Source organism: Neoarius graeffei, chromosome 2 (genome assembly GCF_027579695.1).
Source record: "Neoarius graeffei isolate fNeoGra1 chromosome 2, fNeoGra1.pri, whole genome shotgun sequence".
Classification (NCBI taxonomy): Eukaryota; Metazoa; Chordata; class Actinopteri; order Siluriformes; family Ariidae; genus Neoarius; species Neoarius graeffei.
In genome coordinates this window covers 72,026,594-72,051,618 of record NC_083570.1, presented here as the reverse complement: position 1 = coordinate 72,051,618, position 25,025 = coordinate 72,026,594, and the positions used below count along the sequence as shown (strand labels likewise).

The 25,025-nt window shown below is 46.2% G+C and overlaps 1 protein-coding gene across 1 annotated transcript in view; it reads right to left on the bottom strand.

Annotated features, from left to right (window-relative positions):
- cib2 (calcium and integrin binding family member 2) overlaps window positions 1-22,345 on the bottom strand; it is a 48,623-nt gene extending 26,278 nt beyond the window's left edge. Inside the window, exons 1-2 of the mRNA XM_060903343.1 lie at window positions 22,295-22,345; window positions 19,067-19,101 (exon numbers count right to left, since the gene is read on the bottom strand). Of these exons, the coding sequence (XP_060759326.1) occupies window positions 19,067-19,101; window positions 22,295-22,345 (86 nt within the window). The remainder of the gene's footprint in view (window positions 1-19,066; window positions 19,102-22,294) is intronic.
- Between the last annotated feature and the right edge of the window lie 2,680 nt (window positions 22,346-25,025).

Sequence of the window (25,025 nt, the reverse complement as noted above, 5' to 3'; positions counted from 1 at the left end):
ATAGTTGTCTGTGTCTATGTGTCAGCCCTGTGATGACCTGGCGACTTGTCCAGGGTGTACCCCGCCTTTCGCCTGTAGTCAGCTGGGATAGGCTCCAGCTTGCTTGCGACCCTGCAGAACAGGATAAAGCGGCTAGAGATAATGAGATTATATTGTGGCAGCGGGGGCATGGTCAAGCACCAGTCTATGACAGGAGGGCGGAGTCAGGGAAGGTAAGTGGCAGAATCACTACACCTGATGTCAATTAACCTGTGTTTGTGTGTCTTCCCAGTGACCGCGCCCTACTTAAGGAGGGAGAGCATAGAGCAGAGGAGCTCATCCCCGAACCAGACGCCGGTCGTGTGTGTGTAGTACGAGTTCGTTCACTGAAAAGTGTGGCAATAAGCCCCCTAGTTTCAAACCTGATCTCTGTCCTGCCGTCCTCTGTGCTCCACCCTTCGATAAAAACATTACAGTGGTGCCGAAACCCGGGCCTGGAGCGCAGCAACCGAACAGCCCCATGGAGTCCTCCCCGTTCGCCGAACTGGTCCACGCCCTCGCCACGGCCCAGCAAAGCCAGCACCAGGCGCTAGTCACCCTCCAAAAGGAGCAGGAACAGTGGTTCGAGGCCCTGGTGTTGGCCCAGCAAGAAGATCGTCAGGCGTTCTGGCACCTCCTCGCGTCGGCGGGGTCCACCAACGCTCCCACCGCGGGCCCATCCCCCCTCACCCTAACAAAGATGGGCCCGCAGGACGACCCCGAGGCATTCATCACGCTCTTCGAGCAAGTCGCGGAGACCTCAGGGTGGCCGATGGAGCAGCGCGCGGCGCGCCTCCTCCCCCTGCTAACGGGAGAGGCGCAGCTGGCAGCGCTACAGCTCCCCGCTGACTGCCGGCTGGCCTACGCGGACCTTCGCCAGGCCGTCCTCCAGCGTGTGGGGTGCACCCCGGAGCAGCAGCTTCCGCGCTTTGCGCTTGGAGGAAGTCGGCCGGCCGTTCGCGTTTGGCCAGCAACTCCAGGACGCCTGCTGGCAGTGGTTGAGGGCCGACAACCGCGATGCCGAGGGGATCATCGACCAGGTGGTACTGGAGCAATTCGTCGCACGCTTGCCAGCAGGAACCGCAGAGTGGGTCCAGTGCCACCGCCCGGCGTCGCTGGATCAGGCAATCGAGCTGGCGGAGGACCATATGGCGGCTGTCCTGGTGGCAGGACAGCAGACAGCCCTTTCTCTCCTCTCCTCTTCTCTCTCTCTCCCTCTCCTCCTGTGTCTCATCCTCGCCCCATTCCCCCACCACGGGGGCTGGTGCCACCTGTGCCGGCCCGCCGCACCCGTGGTGCCCTCCCGTTTCTCCCTTCTGTGTCTGTCTCTCCCCCCCCCAAGTGAGTGAGCCCCAGAACACCAGTGCGGAGAGGAAGCCCGGGCCGGTTTGCTGGCGCTGCGGGGAGCCGGGCCACCTCCAACAACAGTGCATGGTAATGGAGGTGGGCACGGTGGTTCGGATCCCCGACGCGCCAGGAGCCGCCCTCGATTGGTCCGGAGAGTAATCCATACCGGTGAATATTCTAGGGGATACATATCAGGAGTTGGTGGATTCTGGTTGTAATCAGACCTCAATTCACCAAAGCCTGGTGCAAAACGAGGCATTGGGGGGAGCACAGGGGGTGAAGGTGTTGTGTGTGCACGGGGACGTTCACAGCTACCCTTTGGTGTTGGTCCACATTTCTTTCCGAGGGGAAAAATTTATAGTGAAGGCGGTGGTTAATCCTTGCCTTACCCACTCTATAATTTTGGGGACTGATTGGCCGGGATTTCGGGATTTAATGACACACTTAGTGAAGAGTGGGTCCTGCCATTTAACAGGGGGAGGTCCCGGTGTCGCTTTGGCAGGAGCAGCTGTCACAGAGCCGTCTACGTCATCTCAGCGTCAGAGTGAGGAGCCGCTGGCTCCTCCTCTCTCTCTCGGGGAATCCCTCACGGATTTCCCATTGGAGCAGTCACGGGACGAGACTCTGCGGCATGCGTTTGACCAAGTGAGAGTAATCGATGGTCAAACGCTCCAGCCGAACACCACCCCGTCCTTCCCCTACTTCGCGATTATGAAGGATAGATTATACCAAGTGACGCAGGACACTCAAACTAAAGAACGAGTCACGCAGCTTTTAATTCCGAATTCACTTTAATCCCATGGCTGGACACCTAGGGCAGGATAAGACACTAGCCCGAATAATGGCCCGATTCTATTGGCCGGGGATTCACGGCGATGTCCGTAGGTGGTGTACGGCATGCCGCGAATGCCAGTTAGTAAATCCAGCGGCCATTCCAAAAGCACCTTTGCGCCCTCTCCCGTTAATCGAGACCCTGTTTGAAAGAATTGGGATGGATCTCGTCGGGCCATTAGATCGGTCAACACGAGGGTACCTCTTTATATTAGTTCTGGTGGACTATGCAACACGATACCCGGAAGCCTTGCCTCTTCACAATATCTCAGCACGCAGTATTGCGGAGGCACTCTTCCGCGTCATCTCCCAAGTTGGAATCCCGAAAGAGATTCTGACTGATCAAGGCACCTCGTTTATGTCACAAACACTGAACGAACTGTATGGGTTATTGGGTATTAAGCCGATCCGCACCAGTGTGTATCACCCACAAACGGACAGTTTAGTTGAACGGTTTAATCGCACCCTCAAGAACATAATTAAAAAATTCATAAGTGAGGACGCACGTAACTGGGATAAATGGCTCGAACCCTTGTTATTTGCAGTGCGAGAGGTCCCCCAAGCCTCCACGGGGTTCTCCCCGTTTGAATTATTATATGGGTGTAAGCTGCGCAGCATTTTAGATGTGCTGCGAGAAAATTGGGAGGAGGGACCTTCACCAAGTAAAAACGAAATTCAATACGTTATTGACCTGTGCACAAAACTCCACACACTCACACACCTAACCCAGGAGAATTTGCGGCAGGCCCAAGAACGGCAAACCCGCCTGTACAACAAGGGTACGTGCCTTAGAGAGTTCGCACCGGGAGATAAAGTACTCGTACTGTTGCCCACATCGAGCTCTAAATTAGTCGCCAAGTGGCAAGGACCCTTCGAGGTCACATGGCGAGTTGGGGACGTCGACTATGAGGTGAGGCGGACGGACAGGGGTGGGGCACTACAGATTTACCACCTCAATCTACTCAAACTCTGGAATGAGGAGGTCCCCGTAGCGTTGGTGTTGGTGGTTCCGGAGAAGGCGGAGCTGGGGCCGGAGGTTCAAAAAGGCGCATTGACATCACATACCTCTCCGGTCCCCTGTGGAGACCACCTCTCCCCAACCCAACTTGCGGAGGTCGCCCAGTTGCAGACCGAGTTTTTGGACGTGTTCTCGCCCCTGCCCGGCCGCACCAACCTCATAGAGCACCACATTGAGACGCCCCTGGGGGTGGTAGTGCGTAGCCGCCCTTACAGGCTACCCGAACACAAGAAAAAGTGGTTCGGGAAGAACTCGAGGCCATGCTCGAAATGGGCATCGTCAAGGAGTCCCACAGTGACAGGAGCAGCCCGGTGGTCTTGGTACCCAAGACCGACAGGTCGGTCTGGTTCTGTGTGGACTATAGAAAAGTCAATGCAGTGTCTAAATTCGACGCGTATCCAATACCTCGTATTGATGAGTTGCTTGATCGACTAGGCACTGCTTGCTTTTATTCGACACTGGATTTAACGAAGGGATACTGGCAGATCCCCTTGACTCCACTATCCCGAGAAAAAAACGGCCTTTTCCACACCGTTCGGTTTACACCAATTCGTCACACTTCCGTTCGGGCTGTTTGGGGCGCCCGCTACGTTTCAGCGGCTGATGGACAGGGTCCTCCGCCCCCACACCACCTATGCAGCCGCCTACCTCGATGACATTATTATCTATAGTAATGACTGGCCGAGGCATCTCGAACATCTGAGGGCCGTCCTTAGGTCGCTGAGGCGAGCGGGTCTCACAGCCAACCCGAAGAAGTGTGCGATTGGGCGGGTGGAAGTACGGTATCTGGGCTTCCACTTGGGCAATGGGCAGGTGCGTCCCCAAATTAACAAGACCGCAGCAATTGCGGCCTGCCCGAGGCCCAAGACCAAAAAGGGGGTGAGACAGTTCCTGGGGCTGGCTGGCTATTATCGTAGGTTTATACCTAATTATTCGGACGTCACCAGCCCACTGACTGATCTCACTAAAAAGGGGGCACCAGATCCGGTCCAGTGGACGGAGCAATGCCAGCGGGCTTTTTCTGAGGTAAAGGCCGCACTGTGTGGGGGGCCACTTTTACACTCCCCTGACTTTTCTCTCCCCTTTATATTACAGACGGATGCATCGGACAGAGGGCTGGGGGCTGTTTTGTCCCAGGAGGTGGAGGGGGAGGACCGCCCAGTCCTATACATCAGTAGGAAGCTGTTGGTGCGTGAGGGGCGCTACAGCACAATAGAAAAAGAGTATCTGGCAATCAAGTGGGCGGTCTTCGCCCTCCATTACTACCTGCTGGGGCGCCCTTTCACCCTCTGTTCGGACCACGCGCCCCTCCAGTGGCTCCACCGCATGAAGGATGCCAACGCGCGGATCACCCGTTGGTATTTGGCACTCCAACCCTTTAATTTCAAGGTGGTCCACAGGCCGGGGGCGCAGATGGTCGTGGCGGACTTCCTCTCCCGTCAAGGGGGGGGAGTCGGCTGCAGGCCGGACAGCCGCCCGGCCTGAGTCGGGCGGTGGGGGTATGTGGCAGCGGGGGCATGGTCAAGCGCCGGTCTGTGACAGGAGGGCGGAGTCAGGGAAGGTAAGTGGCAGAATCACTATACCTGATGTCAATTAACCTGTGTTTGTGTGTGTCTTCCCAGTGACCGCGCCCTACTTAAGGAGGGAGAGCAAAAGCAGAGGAGCTCATCCCCGAACCAGACGCCGGTCGTGTGTGTGTGTGGGTAGTACGAGTTTGTTCACTGAAAAGTGTGGCAATAAAACCCCTGGTTTCAAACCTGATCTCTGTCCTGCCGTCCTCTGTGCTCCACCCTTTGATAAAAACATTATATATATATATATAATCTCATCTCATTATCTCTAGCCGCTTTATCCTTCTACAGAGTCGCAGGCAAGCTGGAGCCTATCCCAGCTGACTACGGGCGAAAGGCGGGGTACACCCTGGACAAGTCGCCAGGTCATCACAGGGCTGACACATAGACACAGACAACCATTCACATTCACACCTACGGTCAATTTAGAGTCACCAGTTAACCTAACCTGCATGTCTTTGGACTGTGGGGGAAACCGGAGCACCCGGAGGAAACCCACGCGGACACGGGGAGAACATGCAAACTCCACACAGAAAGGCCCCCACCGGCCCCGGGGCTCGAACCCAGGACCTTCTTGCTGTGAGGCGACAGCGCTAACCACTACACCACCGTGCCGCCCATATATATATATATATATAAACCTCAATTCCAAAAAAGTTGGGACATTGTGTAAAACATTAATAACAACAGAATGTGAAGATTTGCAAATGATGGAAACACTATATTTCATTAAAAATAGTACAAAGACAACATATCAGCTGTTCAAACTGAGAATTTTTGTTGTTTTTTGAAAAATATATGCTTATTTTAAATTTGATGTCAACAAGATGTTTCAGAAAAGTTGGGACAGGGGCAAAAAACGACTGAAAAAGTTGTGTAATGCTAAAAAAAACCTAATTTGTTTAATTGGCAACAGGTCAGTAACATGACTGGGTATAAAAAGAGCATCCCAGAGAGGCGGAGTCTCTCAGAAGTAAAGATGGGGAGGGGTTCACCACACTGTGAAGACTGCGTTGGCAAACAGTGCAACAATTTAAGAATAACGTTCTTCGATGTAGAATTGCAAAGAATTTGGGGATCACATCATCTATGGTACATAATATCATTAAAAGATTCAGAGAATCTGGAGAAATCTCTATGTGAGGGAGGACAAGGTTGAAAACATATTGGATGCCTGTGATCTTCAAGCCCTCAGATGACACTGCATTAAAAGCAGGCACGTGTCTGTAGTGGAAATCACTGTATGGGTTCAGGAATACTTCCAAAAACCTTCATCTGTGAAAACAGTTCATTACTGCATCCACAAATGCAAGTCAAAACCAAATATAAACAATATCCAGAAACACCGTCACCTTCTCTGGGCCCAAGCTCGCTTACGATGGACTGAGGCAAAGTGTAAAATTGTCCCGAGGTCTGACGAATCAAAAGTAGAAATTCTTTTGAGAAATCATGGACACCACATCCTCCAGGCTAAAGAGGAGAGGGACCATCTGGCTTGTTATCAGTGCACAGTTCAAAAGCCAGCATCTGTGATGGTATGAGGGTGCATTAGTGCACATGACATGGGTAGCTTGTACATCTGAGAAGGCATCATTAATGCTGAATGATATATACACATTTCAGAGCAATATGCTGTCATCCAGACAAAATCTTTTTCAAGGATGGCCTTCCTTCTTTCAGCAAGACAATGCCAAACTGCTTTCTGAACATATTAAAACTGCATGACTCCATGTAAAAGAGTCAGGGTGCTAAACTGGCCTGCCTGCAGTCCAGACTTGTCTCCCATTTAAAACATTTGGCGAATTATGAAGCGCAAAATACGACAAAGGAGACTTGAACTGTTGAGCAAATGAAATTGTATATCAGGCAAGAATGAGACAACATTTCTCTTTCAAAACTACAGCAATTGGTCTCCTCAGTTCCCAAATGTTTACAGAGTGTTGTTAAAAGTAGAGGTGATGCAACAGTGGTAAACATGCCCCTGTCCCAACTTTTCTGAAACATGTTGCTGACATCAAATTCAAAATGAGCATTTTTTTTTTTTAATTCTCAGTTTCAGCATTTAATATGTTGTCTTTGTACTATTTTCAATGAAATATAAGATTTCCATGATTTGCTAATTATCACATTGTTTTTATTACTGTTTTATACAGTGTCCCAACTTTTTTTTGCAATTGGGGTTGTACTTCTGTCATGTTATTTCCACCAAGTGTCATTAAGGAAAGTGCAAAACCCTTTCAAATGCTGGAAGCATTTGAAAAATACAGCCAATTAAATGGAATTTATGATCTATGTCAGCAAGGAGTCACTATGTGTAATAAACAGCATTAGTGTTGTGTCACCAATGACGTGTTGTCATGATGTCCATGATCCAGTCATGACTCAGTAATTTTAGCACAATATTTGTGGTGACATCACATTAACTAAGATCTTCTCTATCAGGATTGTATTACTACCATCATTCAGGATGATTTGCATGATCTACACATGATAAAGGGAATTTTAAACAAGCAGAAACAACATCTATTAATAAGAAAATCCATTATCAGCATCTGCAGTGGTCCAGGCGCTTCAGCTCTGCTGATCTGTTTGTCTATGCCTGGGCTTTTTAAAGTCTGCATTACAGATGAGCTCCGTATAACTGTCCATCACAGTTCCAATTAAAGGCCCCATAATTGCTCCTACGTATGCAGTCCTTGCAAAATCTTGTGTGTGAGAGAGTGTGTGTGTGAGAGAGAGAGAGAGAGAGAGAGAGAGAGAGGCAATATGGCAGCCTGGATCATATCCTGTTGGGCTTCAGTGTTTCCATATATGAATGCCTGGCTCACATGGCAGCTTCATGCTGATTTGTCAAAATCTGCTCTCACGTAGTACTTGAAATGCCATCTTAGGGCAACTGATATGCTTGGTGTTCTTGAACTAGAAGTCATGAAAATAACTGAAATTAATACTTAGGCAGTAAATGTGGTGACAAAAATATGAAGGAATACATTTGTCTCCATTTCCTTCAAAGCATGATCGTTTTATATTTTTGAGTTTCTACACCTTTTTTAATGTTGTATGTATCTGTAACTATGATTACAATAATTGAACTCCTAATTCCTACTGAGTAATAATGATTACAACAGGGACATTTAACCACCATGAAGTGACAAAAGATGACCGTTTTAGTTAATGTCCAGACAGTAACTCAGACAAGGCAAAGCACCACAGTTCGAGCTCAGTAATTGGTTTATTTGACTGTAACTCTACACTCTACCTCATCCCCCAGTATCTGCTTTTAATTTCTTTGAGTAGAAACTTGATCTTTCAACAGCCCCGATTAACAGCACATCCTGAAATCTGAGAGCTATATGTCAATTACATTAGAAAATACAGGGAGCGATTTGTTGTATGTCTTCTTGCTGCATCTAGAAGAGCCGGAAACAGAAACAGGCATCACACTGTTGTTTCTTTCCTTTTCAGTTGTAAATTAATGAGGTTGGAGGTTATCATTTTTATAGGTGACTAAAGGTCTCGAATGGGGGATGTGGAGAGGGGTGGTTGGATGTTGGCCCATAATCAGAAGATTGGGTTCCAGGTCAGGTGCGAGGCTTGCAAAGTGATCCCTGCCAAGGTGAGAACACCAGTGCAAGGGGTGAAGGGTTTCAGTGAAAGCAGTGCTGCTCTTCTCAGTATTATATTTACAGTATCGAAGCTTCTAGCAGCACACACTCCAACTGAACCAACTAAGTTGATACATAGGGGGAATGGGAATATGTAACCCACATAGTGAAGTGAATTATGTTGAGACTTAATACTAAAAACATGATTAATATTTTAAAACATGTCTCAGATGGTGTCATATAATGTTTGTTGACAACTGACGAAAGCACCACAGGTTATAACTCTCTGAGGCTGCAACTCATCTCATCTCATTATCTCTAGCCGCTTTATCCTTCTACAGGGTCGCAGGCAAGCTGGAGCCCATCCCAGCTGACTACGGGCGAAAGGCGGGGTACACCCTGGACAAGTCGCCAGGTCATCACAGGGCTGACACACAGACACAGACAACCATTCACACTCACATTCACACCTACGGTCAATTTAGAGTCACCAGTTAACCTAACCTGCATGTCTTTGGACTGTGGGGGAAAACGGAGCACCCGGAGGAAACCCACGCGGACACGGGGAGAACATGCAAACTCCGCACAGAAAGGCCCTCGCCGGCCACGGGGCTCGAACCCGGACCTTCTTGCTGTGAGGCGACAGTGCTAACCACTACACCACCGTGCCGCCCAGGCTGTAACTAAAAAATTATTTTTAAGTATGTTGTAAAAGTATGGCCGGATCAGTCACTCAGAAAAAAATGTTGTCAAGTCAATAAGAGAGCAGTAAAAAGGCAAAATTAACAATATCCACATACAATCAATCAATAACTCAAATCACTTGAAGGTTTTTATTCTCAGAAATTGTGTACATAAAAAAGTGCTGCTCTAGAAAAGATTATAATTGGAGCCAAGTATACCAGAATGGCTTTGACTGCAAATAAAAGATAAGAAGGAAAGAAATAACCCTTTTTATTGTTTTTATTGATTTGTGATATTGACAAATTTGAGACCTTGTCAAGTGTTAATTCCTGGAACTGCAGGTGTAAGGGTCAGCTGAACATATGTATATATATTTTTAAAAACTGAGTCGAAGTGACAGTACTTTAAAAAAAACTGCCTAGAAAATCTACATATTGTGGAGCTCTCAAGTGAAATTGTAACAGTTTTTTCTTCATCTTTATTTCAGCCTGTTTTGTTCCCTTGGCTCCCGACTGCAGAAGGCTATGATTCAAACTTGCGATGTCTTGACAATAGGCCAATGTGACAAATTAAAGGAAAAACATGCTACCATGGTTTGTTTCCACATGTCCGTTGAGAGAAGAGTCATTGGAAATCAGTACAAAGTTATTCTGTCTGATCACCGTTATCCTCTAGTGAAATGTTTCTGTCCTGATGTGAGTGCTCTCGTACAACATCCACAGGGCACTAGGGCTCACGGAATGGTTTGATGAAGATGAAAATGACATGCTATGGCCTTCACAGTTATTAGATCTCAACCCAACTCAACACAAGAGATACTAGACTGATGTGTCACACAGCGTACTATACTACCATCATCAAAATATGACCTAGGGGAATAACTTTTGAAAGAATGTTGTTCGTTCCTCCAGGACAGTTCCAGAGACTTGTAGACTCTATACACATTGAAGCTATTCTGGTGGCATGTGGTGCCCTAACAATTTACTTAGGCTCTTTATGGTTTTTTTCCCTTTAATTTGTAAACTGTCTTTATATATCATATTCTATAGTCACAACATGACAAATTTACGTTAGTCTAATATTGTTCCATCCATCCATCCATCCATTATCTGTAGCCGCTTATCCTGTTCTACAGGGTCGCAGGCAAGCTGGAGCCTATCTCAGCTGACTATGGGCGAGAGGCGGGGTACACCCTGGACAAGTCACCAAGTCATCGCAGGGCTGACATATAGACACAGACAACCATTCACACTCACGGTCAATTTAGAGTCACCAGTTAACCTAACCTGCATGTCTTTGGACTGTGGGGGAAACCGGAGCACCCGGAGGAAACCCACGCGGACACGGGGAGAACATGCAAACTCCACACAGAAAGGCCCTTGCTGGCCACAGGGCTCGAACCCGGACCTTCTTGCTGTGAGGCGACAGTGCTAACCACTACACCACTGTACCGCCAGTCTAATATTGTTAAACTCTCTAATTAATTAGTTAGTTAATTCATTCATTAGTAGCTTCAATAGTTTTAATCAACAAAATATGTCCACCCAACATCCATGAGTAGAGATCAGTTACCTTTATACCACCCACCTCCATCTCATAAATATAAATTAAAACAATACACACGCTACTCAAAATTCACACTACCATAACTAAATGCAATGCATCTACACCACCATAGCAAGATGCACACACCCCAACAGGGCTGACAGAGTAACTGAGTAAATGACTATTGTTATTCTTAGTTATAGAGTTAGGACAGTTCTCAAAATAAAAGCCAGTTACACCTGAATTGGTTATGTCTCAACAGCACATGGGCCAAAAACCCTGTGTACACTCAGCATAGTCTAAAAGAGACACAAAGAGAACTGTGCCGAGATATTGGTGAAAGTTTGTGTATTTGCAGGGCTTGTAACTGAGGCAATATCATATTAGTGGTTCAACCAATTACACGCTTTGCTGCCTGCTGCCAGGTCTTCTGAGGGGGAGATTTTGATAGAGACACATGAAAAAAGAAAAAAAATAATCACACTCTTGCAGAGCACGGTTATAAATTGTGGCTGGCTAGGTTGTAATCTCTCTGTTCCCCTTTACTAGGACACAGTTATTCCCAGTCTAAAACAAAAAGTGCTCCTGGAGACTTTTGTGAGTGGTGCAGACAGCAATGTTGCCATTTCTGTATAGGAAATATGAAGGTTTCGATAACTCTTTGATTAACCCAATTCCAATTTCCCTGTAGAAATGGAACCGAGGATGCCTTTTTGACGATCGAAGGTGAATGCCAACATTGTACTCTTATTGTATCAAAATGACAATGTCCACAACATAGACACTGCAATAATACAACACATATGGTCCAAATTTGGGGCAGCACGGTGGTGTAGTGGTTAGCACTGTCGCCTCACAGCAAGAAGGTCCTGGGTTTGAGCCCAGTGGCCAGTGGGGGCCTTAAGGGCCTTTCTGTGTGGAGCATGTTCTCCCCACGTCTGTGTGGGTTTCCTCCGGGTGCTCCGGTTTCCCCCACAGTCCAAAGACATGCAGGTTAGGCTCTAAATTGACCGTAAGTGTGAATGTGAGTGTGAATGGTTGTCTGTGTCTATGTGTCAGCCCTGTGATGACCTGGCGACTTGTCCAGGGTGTACCCCCCCTCTCACCCATAGTCAGCTGGGATAGGCTCCAGCTTGTCTGCGACCCTGTAGAATAGGATAAGTGGCTACAGATAATGGATGGATGGATGGATGGATGGATGGTCCAAATTCAGCCAAATGTCAATGGTAAGAGCAGGTTCTTTACAGCAGCAGTCTTCAGGAAAGTATAGCAACTGGTGGGTTTTTGGATCAGAATCCATTAAGTGCAACTCAGCACTACATGACATATTGTTCTAATTTATTATACCAGTAAGTCTTCTTGTCAAGTAAAAACACCATTAGTGTACCTGATCAAAATATGAATTAAAAGTCTGTTTAACAGAGAGTACAGTATGTATGTATATACTATATACAGGCCTGTATTAGTTCACTTCAGACAGTCTAAATGAGCCCAAATAGTAGGTGCACTTAAGTATACAGTTACTGACAGGGAAAATCTCATCTCATCTCATCTCGTTATCTCTAGCCGCTTTATCCTGTTCTACAGGGTTGCAGGCAAGCTGGAGCCTATCGGGCAAAAGGCGGGGTACACCCTGGACAAGTCACCAGGTCATCACAGGGCTGACAGACACAGACAACCATTCACAGTCAATTTAGAGTCACCAGTTAACCTAACCTGCATGTCTTTGGACTGTGGGGGAAACCCATACAGACACGGGGAGAACATGCAAACTCCGCACAGAAAGGCCCTCGCCGGCCATGGGGCTCGAACCCAGGACCTTCTTGCTGTGAGGCGACAGCACTAACCACTACACCACCGTAAGGAAACTTAAAGAAACAATTTTACCTCTGATTATTATCACAAAGCACTGGCATTGGAGACTCCTTCAAAAAAAAAGGCGAAGTAACTCCTTAAATAGACTTCTTGTAGAAAACTTTGCCATCTCAATAATTACACATCCATCAATTATCTATTTCATTAGGGTTGTGGGGGAAGCTGGAGCCAAGCCCAGCTAACTTCAAGTGAGATGCAGAGTACACCCTGGGCAAGTCATCAAACTATCATAGGGCTAACAAAGAGATTTACAACCACTCACATCTATGGCCAATTTAGAGTATCCAGTTGACCTAATCTGCATGTCTTTGGACTGTTGGAGGAAACCAGAGCACCCAGAGGAAACCCACACAGGCATGGGGAGAACATGCAAACTCCACACAGAAAGGCCCCTGTCGGCCACAAGGTTTGAACCCAGAACCTTCTTGCTGTGAGGTGACATTTACCCACTGTAGCTAACAGAGAGCTAACCACTACATCATTCTGCCATGTAAAATTACACATTTAGAATCTATTTTTAAAATCAATTTATCTTGAGTTTCTGCCATACAAGTCCTTTAGTAAGCTGTTGCTATAGAAACGATAACATATTAGGACAGGCAAATTTATATAAATCCGTGATTTGTCTTGTAGTCAGTGCTATTGTCCAAGCAGTGCTGTTATAGAAAATTAATCAACACCTTCTGATCTATTAGAATAGGAAATTCAACAGTGTGTTAGGACTAGGACTGTTTTGGCCTCTAGAGGCCGCTGTTATTTCCTTTTCATGTCGTGTTTATTTTGGCCTCTAGAGGCCGCCACTGTTCCTGTGTTTTGTGTTTGTGTTAATTGCCTAATTATCTTCACCTGTGTCCTTAATTAGTTTGTCTATTTATACCCCTGAGTTCAGTCCTCTTGTCACGGAGTCTTTGTGCTGTTATGTTTATCTCCAGTTTCCTTTGTACTGTGTTTTTTGATCTTCTTAGCTTTTGTATTTTTGCACTTTGCTTTTCTTTTGGATTATACTCTTTGGTTTTTTTTTTTTGTCTTTTGTTTTGCCCTGTATATAGTGTATATAGTTTAAATAAACCTTTTGATTCTTTTTCTACTTCCGCCTCACGCCTCTGCATTTGAGTCATCCCCCTGGTGGCCTAGTGGGGGTTTGCTGGATTATCACACCAACGAACCAGGTTCGAATCCCAGCAAAACCCTAACAGAAAGACTCCGTCATGACCGACTCAGCAGAGGCTGCTTCAACTGTCTACCCGGCCAACCTTCAGGGAATTATGGCAGCTTTGACACGCTTCGGAGCGACCATGGACGCTCATGGACGTACGCTCACCAGCCAACGTGAGGCCCTCGCTCGCCACGAGGAACTGCTTCAGCAAATTGGGAAAACCCTGGCACAGCTGACATCTCTGCCTGCATCTCCTGCCCCTGATCCAGTTCCTGCTCCTGATCCAGCTCCCACTCCTGCTCCAGTGCCTCCTGCAATGCTGCCTTCTTCACCTCGCGAACCCAGCCTTCCTGCACCACAGAGGTATGACGGCAAGCACAGTGAGTGCCGAGAGTTCCTTACCCAGTGTCAACTCACCTTTGAGCTTCAGCCTACCACCTACACTACGGATCGCCGCAAGATTGCCTTTGTGATCACCTTATTAGCTGGTAAGGCGCGAGCCTGGGCTACTGCTATCTGGCAAAGACAGGGACCTGAGTGCTTTGATTTCCAGCTGTTTTCTGAAGAGATGCTTCGGGTCTTCGATCAGGCAGACATCAGTACCGACGCAGCCCGAAAGCTCATGTCCATCCGGCAAGGAGGAAGCGTCGCAGATTACGCCATCTCGTTCCGAACACTCGCAGCAGTAAGTGGATGGAACGAGACTGCCCTGGTGTCAGCCTTCCACCATGGTCTGTCTGACCCCATCAAGGACGGTCTGGCCTCTATTGGATGCCCAAGTGACCTCGAAACCCTCATCTCACATGCTATTCGTCTGGACAACAGGATGAGAGAACGCCACCAAGCCTTGAGCCCCCCCAGCCTCCCTACCTCTACCTGGAGACCGTCTACCTCCTTCAGTGACTGTCCAGAACCCATGCAAGTGGGTCGTACTCGCCTCTCCGCATCTGAGAGGGAGCGCAGAAGGAGGGACAAGTGCTGCATCTACTGTGGCAAGCCTGGTCACTTCCGAGCATCATGTCCCGAACTCTTGGGAAAAGGACCGCCCCGTCCAGCCGAGGGAGGGTTGTGACGGGGCCTACCCTCTCTCCCGGACTCCCTGGCCAAGGAATCTACATCCCGGTCTCCATCTCCTGGGGTGAGTCTGTCCACTCTTGTCAAGCTTTGATAGACTCAGGGGCGGCTGGGAACTTTATGGATATTCACTTCGCCCAAAGCATCAATATTCCGACTGCACCTCTTGAAGTCCCACTGTCTGTGTCTGCCCTCGATGGCCAAGCGTTAGGTGATGGAAGAGTCACCCAAGTTACTTCTCCAGTTTTCCTCCAGTCTCAAGGTCACAAGGAAGAAATATCCCTGCACCTGATTCCTTCACCTGAGTTCCCAGTTATTCTAGGCCTTCCTTGGCTTACTCGCCACAACCCTCGCATAGACTGGGTAACAAGCCAGGTTGTGGAATGGGGCCCTGCATGCCATGCCTCTTGTCTGCTCTCTAGCTCTCCTGTGTCTCCTGCCGAGCCCCCTGATCTCACCGAGTTATCTCAAGTTCCCACAGAGTACTGGGATCTCAAGGAGGTATTCAGCAAGAGCAGGGCCGCCGTTCTTCCTCCGCACCGGGCCTACGACTGTGCCATCGACTTGCTCCCTGGGACTACCCCTCCTCGTGGCAGACTGTTTTCACTCTCTCAGCCAGAACGCAAGGCCATGGAGGAATACCTCAAAGATGCCCTGGTCTCTGGGTTTATTCGACCCTCCACTTCACCTGCTGGAGCCGGCTTCTTCTTTGTCGGCAAGAAGGATGGGGGGCTCCGACCATGTATTGATTACAGGGGCCTGAATAAGATCACTGTGCGCAACCGATATCCCCTTCCGCTGATGTCCACAGCTTTCGACCTGCTCCAAGGCGCCACCGTCTTCACCAAGTTGGACCTACGGAACGCATACCACCTCATCCGTATCCGACAGGGAGACGAGTGGAAGACTGCCTTTAACACCCCGTCTGGGCACTACGAATACCAGGTGATGCCCTTCGGACTCACCAACGCACCAGCTGTTTTTCAGGCCCTAATCAACGACGTCTTAAGGGACATGATTAACCTATACGTTTTTGTCTACCTCGACGACATCCTTATCTTTTCCAAGACCGTGCAGGAGCACCGCCACCATGTCCGCCAGGTTCTCCAGAGGCTGCTACAGAACAATCTGTTCGCCAAGGCCCAGAAATGCGAATTTCATGTTCCCGAGGTCTCCTTTCTGGGATTTATTGTACGGACAGGCCAACTCCAAATGGACCCTGCCAAGACCCTGGCCGTCCGGGATTGGCCTACTCCCAAGTCCGTTAAGGAGGTTCAGCGGTTCTTAGGATTCGCTAACTTCTACCGCAAGTTCATCAGGAACTTCAGTTCTGTGGCAGCACCCATGTCAGACCTCACCAAAGGGACAGGTGGATCTTATGGCTGGTCTCCTCAGGCAGAAAAGGCGTTCAAAGACCTCAAGGACCGCTTCTGCACGGCACCCATTCTGGTTCTCCCGGACACCTCCCAACCATTCATCGTGGAGGTGGACGCCTCGGACAGTGGTGTCGGCGCGGTGCTCTCTCAACGTTCGGAAGGAAAGCTGCACCCCTGCGCTTACTTCTCCCACCGCCTGAGTCCTGCTGAGTCCCGGTACGATGTGGGGGATCGAGAACTGCTAGCGGTCAAACTGGGCCTTGAGGAGTGGAGGCACTGGCTGGAGGGAGCACAACATCCATTCCTGGTTTGGACTGACCACAAGAACCTGGAGTACCTCCAGCAAGCCAAGAGACTGAACCCTCGACAGGCTAGGTGGGCCCTGTTTTTCAGTCGGTTTGACTTCACCCTCTCATACCGCCCCGGCTCCAAGAACACCAAACCTGACGCACTGTCCAGACTGTTCTCTGCCACTAACAGGGAGAATGAAGTCGGGCCTATTATCCCTGTGTCCCGGATTGTGGCCCCTGTCCGCTGGGGTATTGAGGAGGCTGTCCGACGAGCCCAACGCCAGGACCCCGGTCCTGGGACGGGGCCACCAGGCCTCTTGTACGTCCCACATCAAGCCCGGGCCAAGGTTCTCCAGTGGGGTCACTCTTCCCCTCTCACCGCCCACCCGGGAGCTCGGAGGACCCTGGACTTCCTGAAAAGACGCTTCTGGTGGCCTAACATGGAGAAGGAAGTAAGGTCATTTGTCCTGTCCTGTGAGGTTTGCACCAGAACCAAGAACCCACGACAGCGTCCCCAGGGTCTCCTGCATCCTCTGACCATTCCCCGGCGTCCCTGGTCCCACGTAGCAGTCGACTTTATCACGGGTCTCCCTGAGTCACAAGGTAACACGGTCATTTTGGTCTTAGTTGACAGATTCTCCAAGGCCTGCCGCTTCATACCACTGTGCAAACTCCCCTCTGCTCTTGAAACTGCGAAACTTTTGTTTAATCATGTCTTCCGAGTCTTTGGTCTTCCACAGGACATCGTCTCAGACCGAGGGCCCCAGTTCTCCTCCCGAGTGTGGCACGGGTTCTGCAAGGTCATCGGAGCCACTGCCAGCCTCTCCTCTGGGTTTCACCCACAGTCCAATGGTCAGACGGAGAGGCTCAACCAGGACCTGGAAACCACCCTGCGAGGCCTGGCTATGGATAACCCGACATCGTGGAGCACCTGGCTGCCATGGGCGGAGTACGCCCACAACACCCTGCAGTCATCGGCCACCAAGCTGTCGCCATTCCAGTGCCAATTCGGGTTCCAGCCACCTCTGTTCCCGGACCAGGAGGAGGACGCGGGGGTGCCCTCGGTCAACCAATATGTGAGACGGTGTCGCAAGACCTGGAGCAAGGTCAGGAAGACCCTCATACAGACCTCCAGAACCAACCAGACTCAGGCCAACCGCCATAGAAGACCTGCACACGCTTTCCGCCCTGGGCAGCGTGTTTGGCTGTCCACTAAGGACCTTCCACTGCGGGTGGAGAACCGCAAGCTTGCTCCTCGCTACATTGGCCCCTTCAAGGTGGTGCGCAGGGTGAACCCTGTCTCCTACCGGCTCCAGTTGCCCCGGACTCTGAGGATCAACCCCACTTTCCATGTTTCCCTGTTACGGCCCGTACTGACGTCTACGTATGCCCCTGCCCCTAGGAACCCCCCACCCCCCCGCATCTTCCAGGGGCAGACTGTGTTCACTGTGAATCGCCTGCTTGACTCCCGCCGGGTCCGCGGCGGGTTGCAATATCTGGTGGACTGGGAGGGCTATGGTCCTGAGGAGCGCTGCTGGGTTCCTGCTCGGGATGTCCTTGATAAAGAACTATGTCGGGACTTCCATTCGGCCCATCCAGATCGCCCTGGGAACGTCAGGAGACGCTCCTAGAGGGGGGGGTCCTGTTAGGACTAGGACTGTTTTGGCCTCTAGAGGCCGCTGTTATTTCCTTTTCATGTCGTGTTTATTTTGGCCTCTAGAGGCCGCCACTGTTCCTGTGTTTTGTGTTTGTGTTAATTGCCTAATTATCTTCACCTGTGTCCTTAATTAGTTTGTCTATTTATACCCCTGAGTTCAGTCCTCTTGTCACGGAGTCTTTGTGCTGTTATGTTTATCTCCAGTTTCCTTTGTACTGTGTTTTTTGATCTTCTTAGCTTTTGTATTTTTGCACTTTGCTTTTCTTTTGGATTATACTCTTTGGTTTTTTTTTTTTGTCTTTTGTTTTGCCCTGTATATAGTGTATATAGTTTAAATAAACCTTTTGATTCTTTTTCTACTTCCGCCTCACGCCTCTGCATTTGAGTCATCCCCCTGGTGGCCTAGTGGGGGTTTGCTGGATTATCACACCAACGAACCAGGTTCGAATCCCAGCAAAACCCTAACACAGTGCTGTGATATAATTCAAATGATGTGGTACAAACAAGCAAACAAAAAAGGGTTTTCCAATCCGACTCTGCCCTATAAGGTTAAGTTTATAAGGTTGGTAGATGAATAAAGTGGTAACAGTGATTTAAAAATAGTGCTGCTGTGTCTGATTTAAAAACAAAAAAAACCACCTCCTTTTAGCACCACACACAATAATATCAGAGGTATTGCTCTGCTTGTAATGAATGAATTGTCCTGTGCTGCTCACATTTCATTAATTGCACAAATTGTACAAAGAAAAAAAACCCCATAACTGCAGTCATTTATTGTTAAACTACATATGCAGATATATATAATAGGAGACAGTAGCAACATAACTATCCATTTTACTACATTCTAGAGCTCTGTATGGTTTAGTGTTCATTTCATAAATACCCAAGGTAATGCAATATGATTTAAAAAATGCTAGTCGGGATACATGTATAGTCACATATAAATAAACATTGGTCATAACATATCTCCAATCCCAAACTTGTTCCAGAAACACCCTCTTTAATTTCACGTAACTTACCGAAGGATTTCTTTGCGTGTAAAAAATGTGCAGTCCTGCAAAGACAGAAGGAAAACAAATCTTATAAAATGAAACACTCTCAACAGATACAAGACTTGGCACTGAAATGTCCTGAACGCAACCTTGACTGATTTATGTTCACTAAATAGTTAAGCATACAACACACAAATGATCACTTGGGGCCAGCGCTACCTCTAAGCATGTCGTCCCTAAACACAGCAGGGTTGAACATTTCTCTCATCTGATAATGTGGTGTCTGAGAACTGCTATCGATCATGTCCATGTCACATGAAACCCAGCAGTTCTATCATGGCTGTATGGCTGTATCTGTTTGTACGCCATAAACAACACAACACACAGCATTGCTCTTAGCCTCACAGCCCTGTGGTGCAATATAGCATTGTCTGTATATTGCCAATATAGTATGTAATGATTGTTTTATTAGCTAATGATTTATCTCTTCTTTATGATGTTTACCCCGTGTTTGCCTGCATACTTGGCTTATACTAAAAAACCCATGCCAGAAATCACTGGAGTTGCTTGTGAGAGTGCTTTAAAGATTTATGGCATTAGCCTTTAAATATTGTTAATTGCTCATTAATCTGGAATATTGGGACTTGGGTCTGTATGATGTGAGGCAAGGCCATGGAGGCAAGAATTATTAGCACACCGGATAGGTGTCCCATGCGTAAATTATTACCAAAACACAGTCCGCATATCTAGTAAAGATTACATGCTCAGAAATGAAAACAGCTTCTTGGCCATCTTGGGCTTTGTAGGGTTGGAAAACCTTTATCTGAATAAACCTTTACATACAGTAGGTACATATATAGTAATATAATTATATATGTTACATAAGGAAGGAATAAACTACGATGAGGCATGCTGTTATAGGAAGATTGTGATCATTTGATTTATTCCGAACAGTAAAGAAGATATAAAAAAATAATAATAAAAATAATAAAAAATGTAATAATCAAAACATCGTCATAAACAAACAGAATAGCGTAGCCACAAGGCAGTAACATAATAATGTTCGGAAAGGATTAGGAAGAAGTAAATAACTTATCAAATCCTAACCCTCTATACTACTGCTAATCAAATGCAGCATAATAAACTAATATATATATATATATATATATATATATATATATATATATATATATATATATATATATATATATATAAAAAATTAGAGAAACAATATTAGAATATTAGAATGAGTATGTTAATATAAACCTGCACTTAACTGTGCTGTTACAGAAAATCAATCAACACCTTCTGACTAATTAGATTAGAGAATTCAACAGCACTGTAGTATAAATAGTTATATATGTTAGCTCAAAAAAATTGCCCATGCATAAAAATATTGGAATAGCTGGTTTCTAAATATGGACCAAAAAATGTTAGAGTATCCTAAAAACCTGTGTAATGCTGGAGTGACTAATGGTGACGTGAGTATGACTTCGCTGATCAGAGGAATCTTTCTTTCAGCCAAACGGTCATGCTCTACTAGTCCAAGAACTAGCTGGTGTTAATTACAGAGCATGAAGGATATGAGCGTTCTTTTCTGACTCTAGACAATGCTTTATTTAAAAGTAGGTTAAGATAAATGACAGTAACTTTCAAAGGGTGTTTTATTATTTATGCTTGTTTTTAAGAACTTCAGATAGGAGATGTCTTTCAGTAACCATTGATGTTATTCAACTATTTTCACATGTACATCTCATGTATGACATCAGATGGATCATTATATTCCTCCCCCGATAGTTATGATTGTCCACTTTAAACCTTTATTATTCCAGTGGTGATCAATTCGCAGAAGTTACCAGGATGACAGTACAAGCTGAAAGACAATCCTCACAGATTAGCTCTGTATTAATTATTAACTGGATTTCTTCAAGGAGAATACAAACTAGATGGGTCACTATAATTATGGTAATTTTCCTAAACTTTATGCTACCACGTAAAATGGTTAACTCCCATACACGCTTAAAAGTTTTAATATCTGGTGCCCTGAAGGTTTCTTTGGTATGTTGCACTGGGGAAAACTATAAGGTTCTCTGTAGAACCCTGAAACAGAATAAAGAGGGGTTTTTTTTTGTTTTATTTTTTTAAGTAAGCATGATGTTTAATCATCAACAGCACCACTGAAGAACCTTTTTCTATGTCACAAAAGTACACCACCTATTTAAAAGTATGTGGTTTGGAACATCTGAATTTGCATAGTATGGTGCCACTCGGTGATTCTATGATTAACAGGATAAGTAAACAAAACAAACAAGCCAAACCCATATGTAAAACCTACAAAGAACGAAAAACCCACAAGATGAGGTGACATGTAATGGTATTATTCTATGACTGAAGCACGTAAAAATGGCTACCTTTTAGCTGGTTAAAATTTTTATTCAGCCCCAACAATCATCGTGAACAATAGACTCATATGTTCAGGTAACCTTATTTCCAGTTCGCAGCATCCTGAATAAGCCACATTCTAAAGCATCAAGCTTTAATCTCATTTCATTTTGTTGGATGCTTTAGATGAAATGCCAGATGAACATAATAGCAGTGAGAGTTACGCATTGGCCAAAAGGAGCATTCTGTGCTGCAGAAATTGCTCAGTGAAAGCCCTCATGACTTTTTTTTTTGTCTTCCAATCTAAAAACGAGCTTTACTGTTGAGAAAAAGGGTGTAATCATCTCCTGATCCTAGTTGTTTGAAATTTTAAATTAAAAGGTGAGAGACAAAAACTCCAAATCATTCAACTTGTTTTGATGATGAACATTTATATGTATTTTTCTATGCAGAGTAAGGTTAATCTAGTACTTGTTTTTGATAGATTGAAATGGCTTTTCACTCTTTTTTTTTAATTCCCTTGCCAAGACCTGGATAATGCTCCATTCCCAAAGTAAAATAGCAGTTTAGTAAGGGCACAGGTTGGAAAAGAGGTACATGTGGTGTAAGTTTTGTGTCCATTTTAAAGCAGCTCAGCATCCTGCAGTAGTATAGTACAGCAGCCTAGAGGCAATATCCTAACAGCATTAACAAATAAGAGGGGTTTTCACCTTCTAGAGCACTGTAATTAGTTTATGTTTCTATTAAATACCTATATACGTTCTGTAACGCATGCAAACTTGGTGTATGGTTTCCCTGATTTTTGCAGTTGTCAGCAGTTCTGTAAGCTATGAGGTCTGTAGGAAGGGCTGAATATACTGAGAAGTCTCTTACCTGGTAGGCGTCTAGCTGTTCATCAGTAAATATCGTCTGCTTATTACCCATCTTAGCCGAGTGATTTTCCTGTCGTACAGATGCATCACATTGGGAGTTGGAGGAGTCCTGGCTTTTCTAGGCATTTATGGCATGTATACGGTGTGGCCAAACGGAGAAAAGCGTGACCGCGCATAGAATTGCAGACCTCCGGCTTACTTATGGATGTTTGTAATGCCAATATCACTCTCCATAAATACTTGAGTGCAAGGTGATCCGCGATCCTCCCCTACTCGAGTGTAGAGGTTCATGAATAGCAGAATAGCCTGTAGGATTACTCACACTCACTCCCGTTTCAGCACCCACTGCTGTCCACAGCTGCTCACACTCACACTGCCAACACTCAGCGGAGAGCCACAGGGCAGGGGAGGGAGGAAAATTACACTTAGGTGACACTAGGGGGCGTCTGTCATCAGGGCAAGGAGGAAGAAAAAGAAGTAGCCTTTATTTGCCACATGCACACTGAAATTCGTCCTCTGCATTTAACCCATCTGAAGCAGTGAAAACACACACACACCCAGAGCAGTGGGCAGGCGTGCTACAGCGCCCGGGGAACAGTTGGGGGTTAGGTACCTTGCACTTCTTTGGACTGTGGGAAAAACCGGAGGAAACCCACACAGACATGCGGAGAACATGCAAACTCCACACAGAAAGGATCCTTTCTGTGTGGAGTTTGCATGTTTTCCCCGTGTCTGTGTGGGTTTCCTCCGGTTTTCCCCACAGTCGGCCACTGGGCTTGAACCCAGAACCTTCTTGCTGTGAGGCAACAGTGCTAACCACTACATCACCGTGCCACCCGTAGGTGGACAGTAATGAAGTACATTTACAAGTACACTTTTTGAGTATCAATACTTTACTTGAATTTTTTTTTAAAACTTATGACTTTAACTTACTACATTTGAAAGACAAATATCGTACTTTTCACTCCACACTGTAAAAAAAGAATAGTCGAGAATACTTGAAATTTCAAGGCAACAGTCTGCATTAAGAATTTTATGTTTTGCCAACGATGTATGCCCATGATAATCCAAACTATGATAACACTGTTATCTTTATTAAGAATTCTTAATTAAGTCAATTTTCAATTCCTCATTCTGCCAACATAGATTTCTCTTTTTGCTGAACAGTGGCATTCACAGTAGTACAAAAAGGCAATTGAGGTTATCACAATTTTTGGGGGGGCTTTTTTCACCTTTATTTGGATAGGACAGTGTAGAGACAGGAAATGAGCAGGAGAGAGAGATCAGGAAATGACCTCAGGTCGGAATCAAACCCAGGCCCCGGATTTATGGTATGGCGTCTTATCCACCTGAGCCACAACAACATGATCTTCACCTGGAGAGAGAACCACATTGCCCAGCCCTTGCATTTGGGAGAGGAAACCGCGTGTCTTGGTCATTAACAGCATGCGCTGAATAAACACCTGTGGCAATTATGTATTTTCAATTCAGATTATTCACTATTGCATATTTACACATCATTGAGGTGCACCCTATCAGTTTGATGTGGATTTTTCTGTTCGTTAATAATTATTCATATTTTCTTGTCCATTCAATTGTGAATATGGAATTACTTGAACAAAGCATAATTCTATTTTTTAGAATTATCCACATCAAGAAAAATCCACATCAAACTGATAGGGTGCACCTCAATGATGTGTAAATATACAATAGTGAATAATCTGAATTGAAAATACATAACTGCCACAGGTGTTTATTCAGCGCATGCTCTGAATGACCAAGACACGTGGTTTCCTCTCCCAAATGCAAGGGCTGGGCAATGTGGTTCTCTCTCCAGTTGAAGTTCATGTTGTTGTGGCTCAGGTGGATAAGGCACCATACCATAAATCCAGGGGCCTGGGTTTGATTCCAACCTGAGGTCATTTCCTGATCTCTCTCTCCTGCTCATTTCCTGTCTCTACACTGTCCTATCCAAATAAAGGTGAAAAAAGCCCCCCCAAAAATTGTGATAACCTCAATTGCCTTTTTGTACTACTGTGAATGCCACTGTTCAGCAAAAAGAGAAATCTATGTTGGCAGAATGAGGAATTGAAAATTGACTTAATTAAGAATTCTTAATAAAGATAACAGTGTTATCATAGTTTGGATTATCATGGGCACATCGTTGGCAAAACATAAAATTATTCATGCAGACTGTTGCCTTGAAATTTCAAGTATTCTCAACTATTCTTTTTTACAGTGCACTACATTTCTGTCAAGGTCCTCGTTACTCGTTACTATGAAGCAGATTTGAAAGTGGATGTTTTTTTCTTTTCTTTTCTAAAACGTGGTGATTTTTTCGCAGGTGACACTGAGACAGCCTATCAGTAATCACTGGGTCACGCCACGTCCATAGACTGTATAAAATCAAGTTCAATTATTTCTCAACATCATTATTTGAACACAGTCACTTGATGGCAGAATGGAAGGAGGCGGTTCTTCTGGGGAATGCATGCACTCATGGCTTTACCTAGAACCCATGTTTCAGTTTTCTGAAAGGATTAAAGATATGTTTTGTTTTAAATGTTTGCTTTGTTTGCCAAAAACGAACCACATCACGGCCTACAAAAACTCGCCATCCAACCTGCAGAAGCATATCGAGGTATATAAATGTTTTATTCCAAGAGAAAGCTTGTAATGAAGTTGTCTGTGCTTTTAGAGCTAGCGATAATGTTGCAAACGTAGCTATGCAG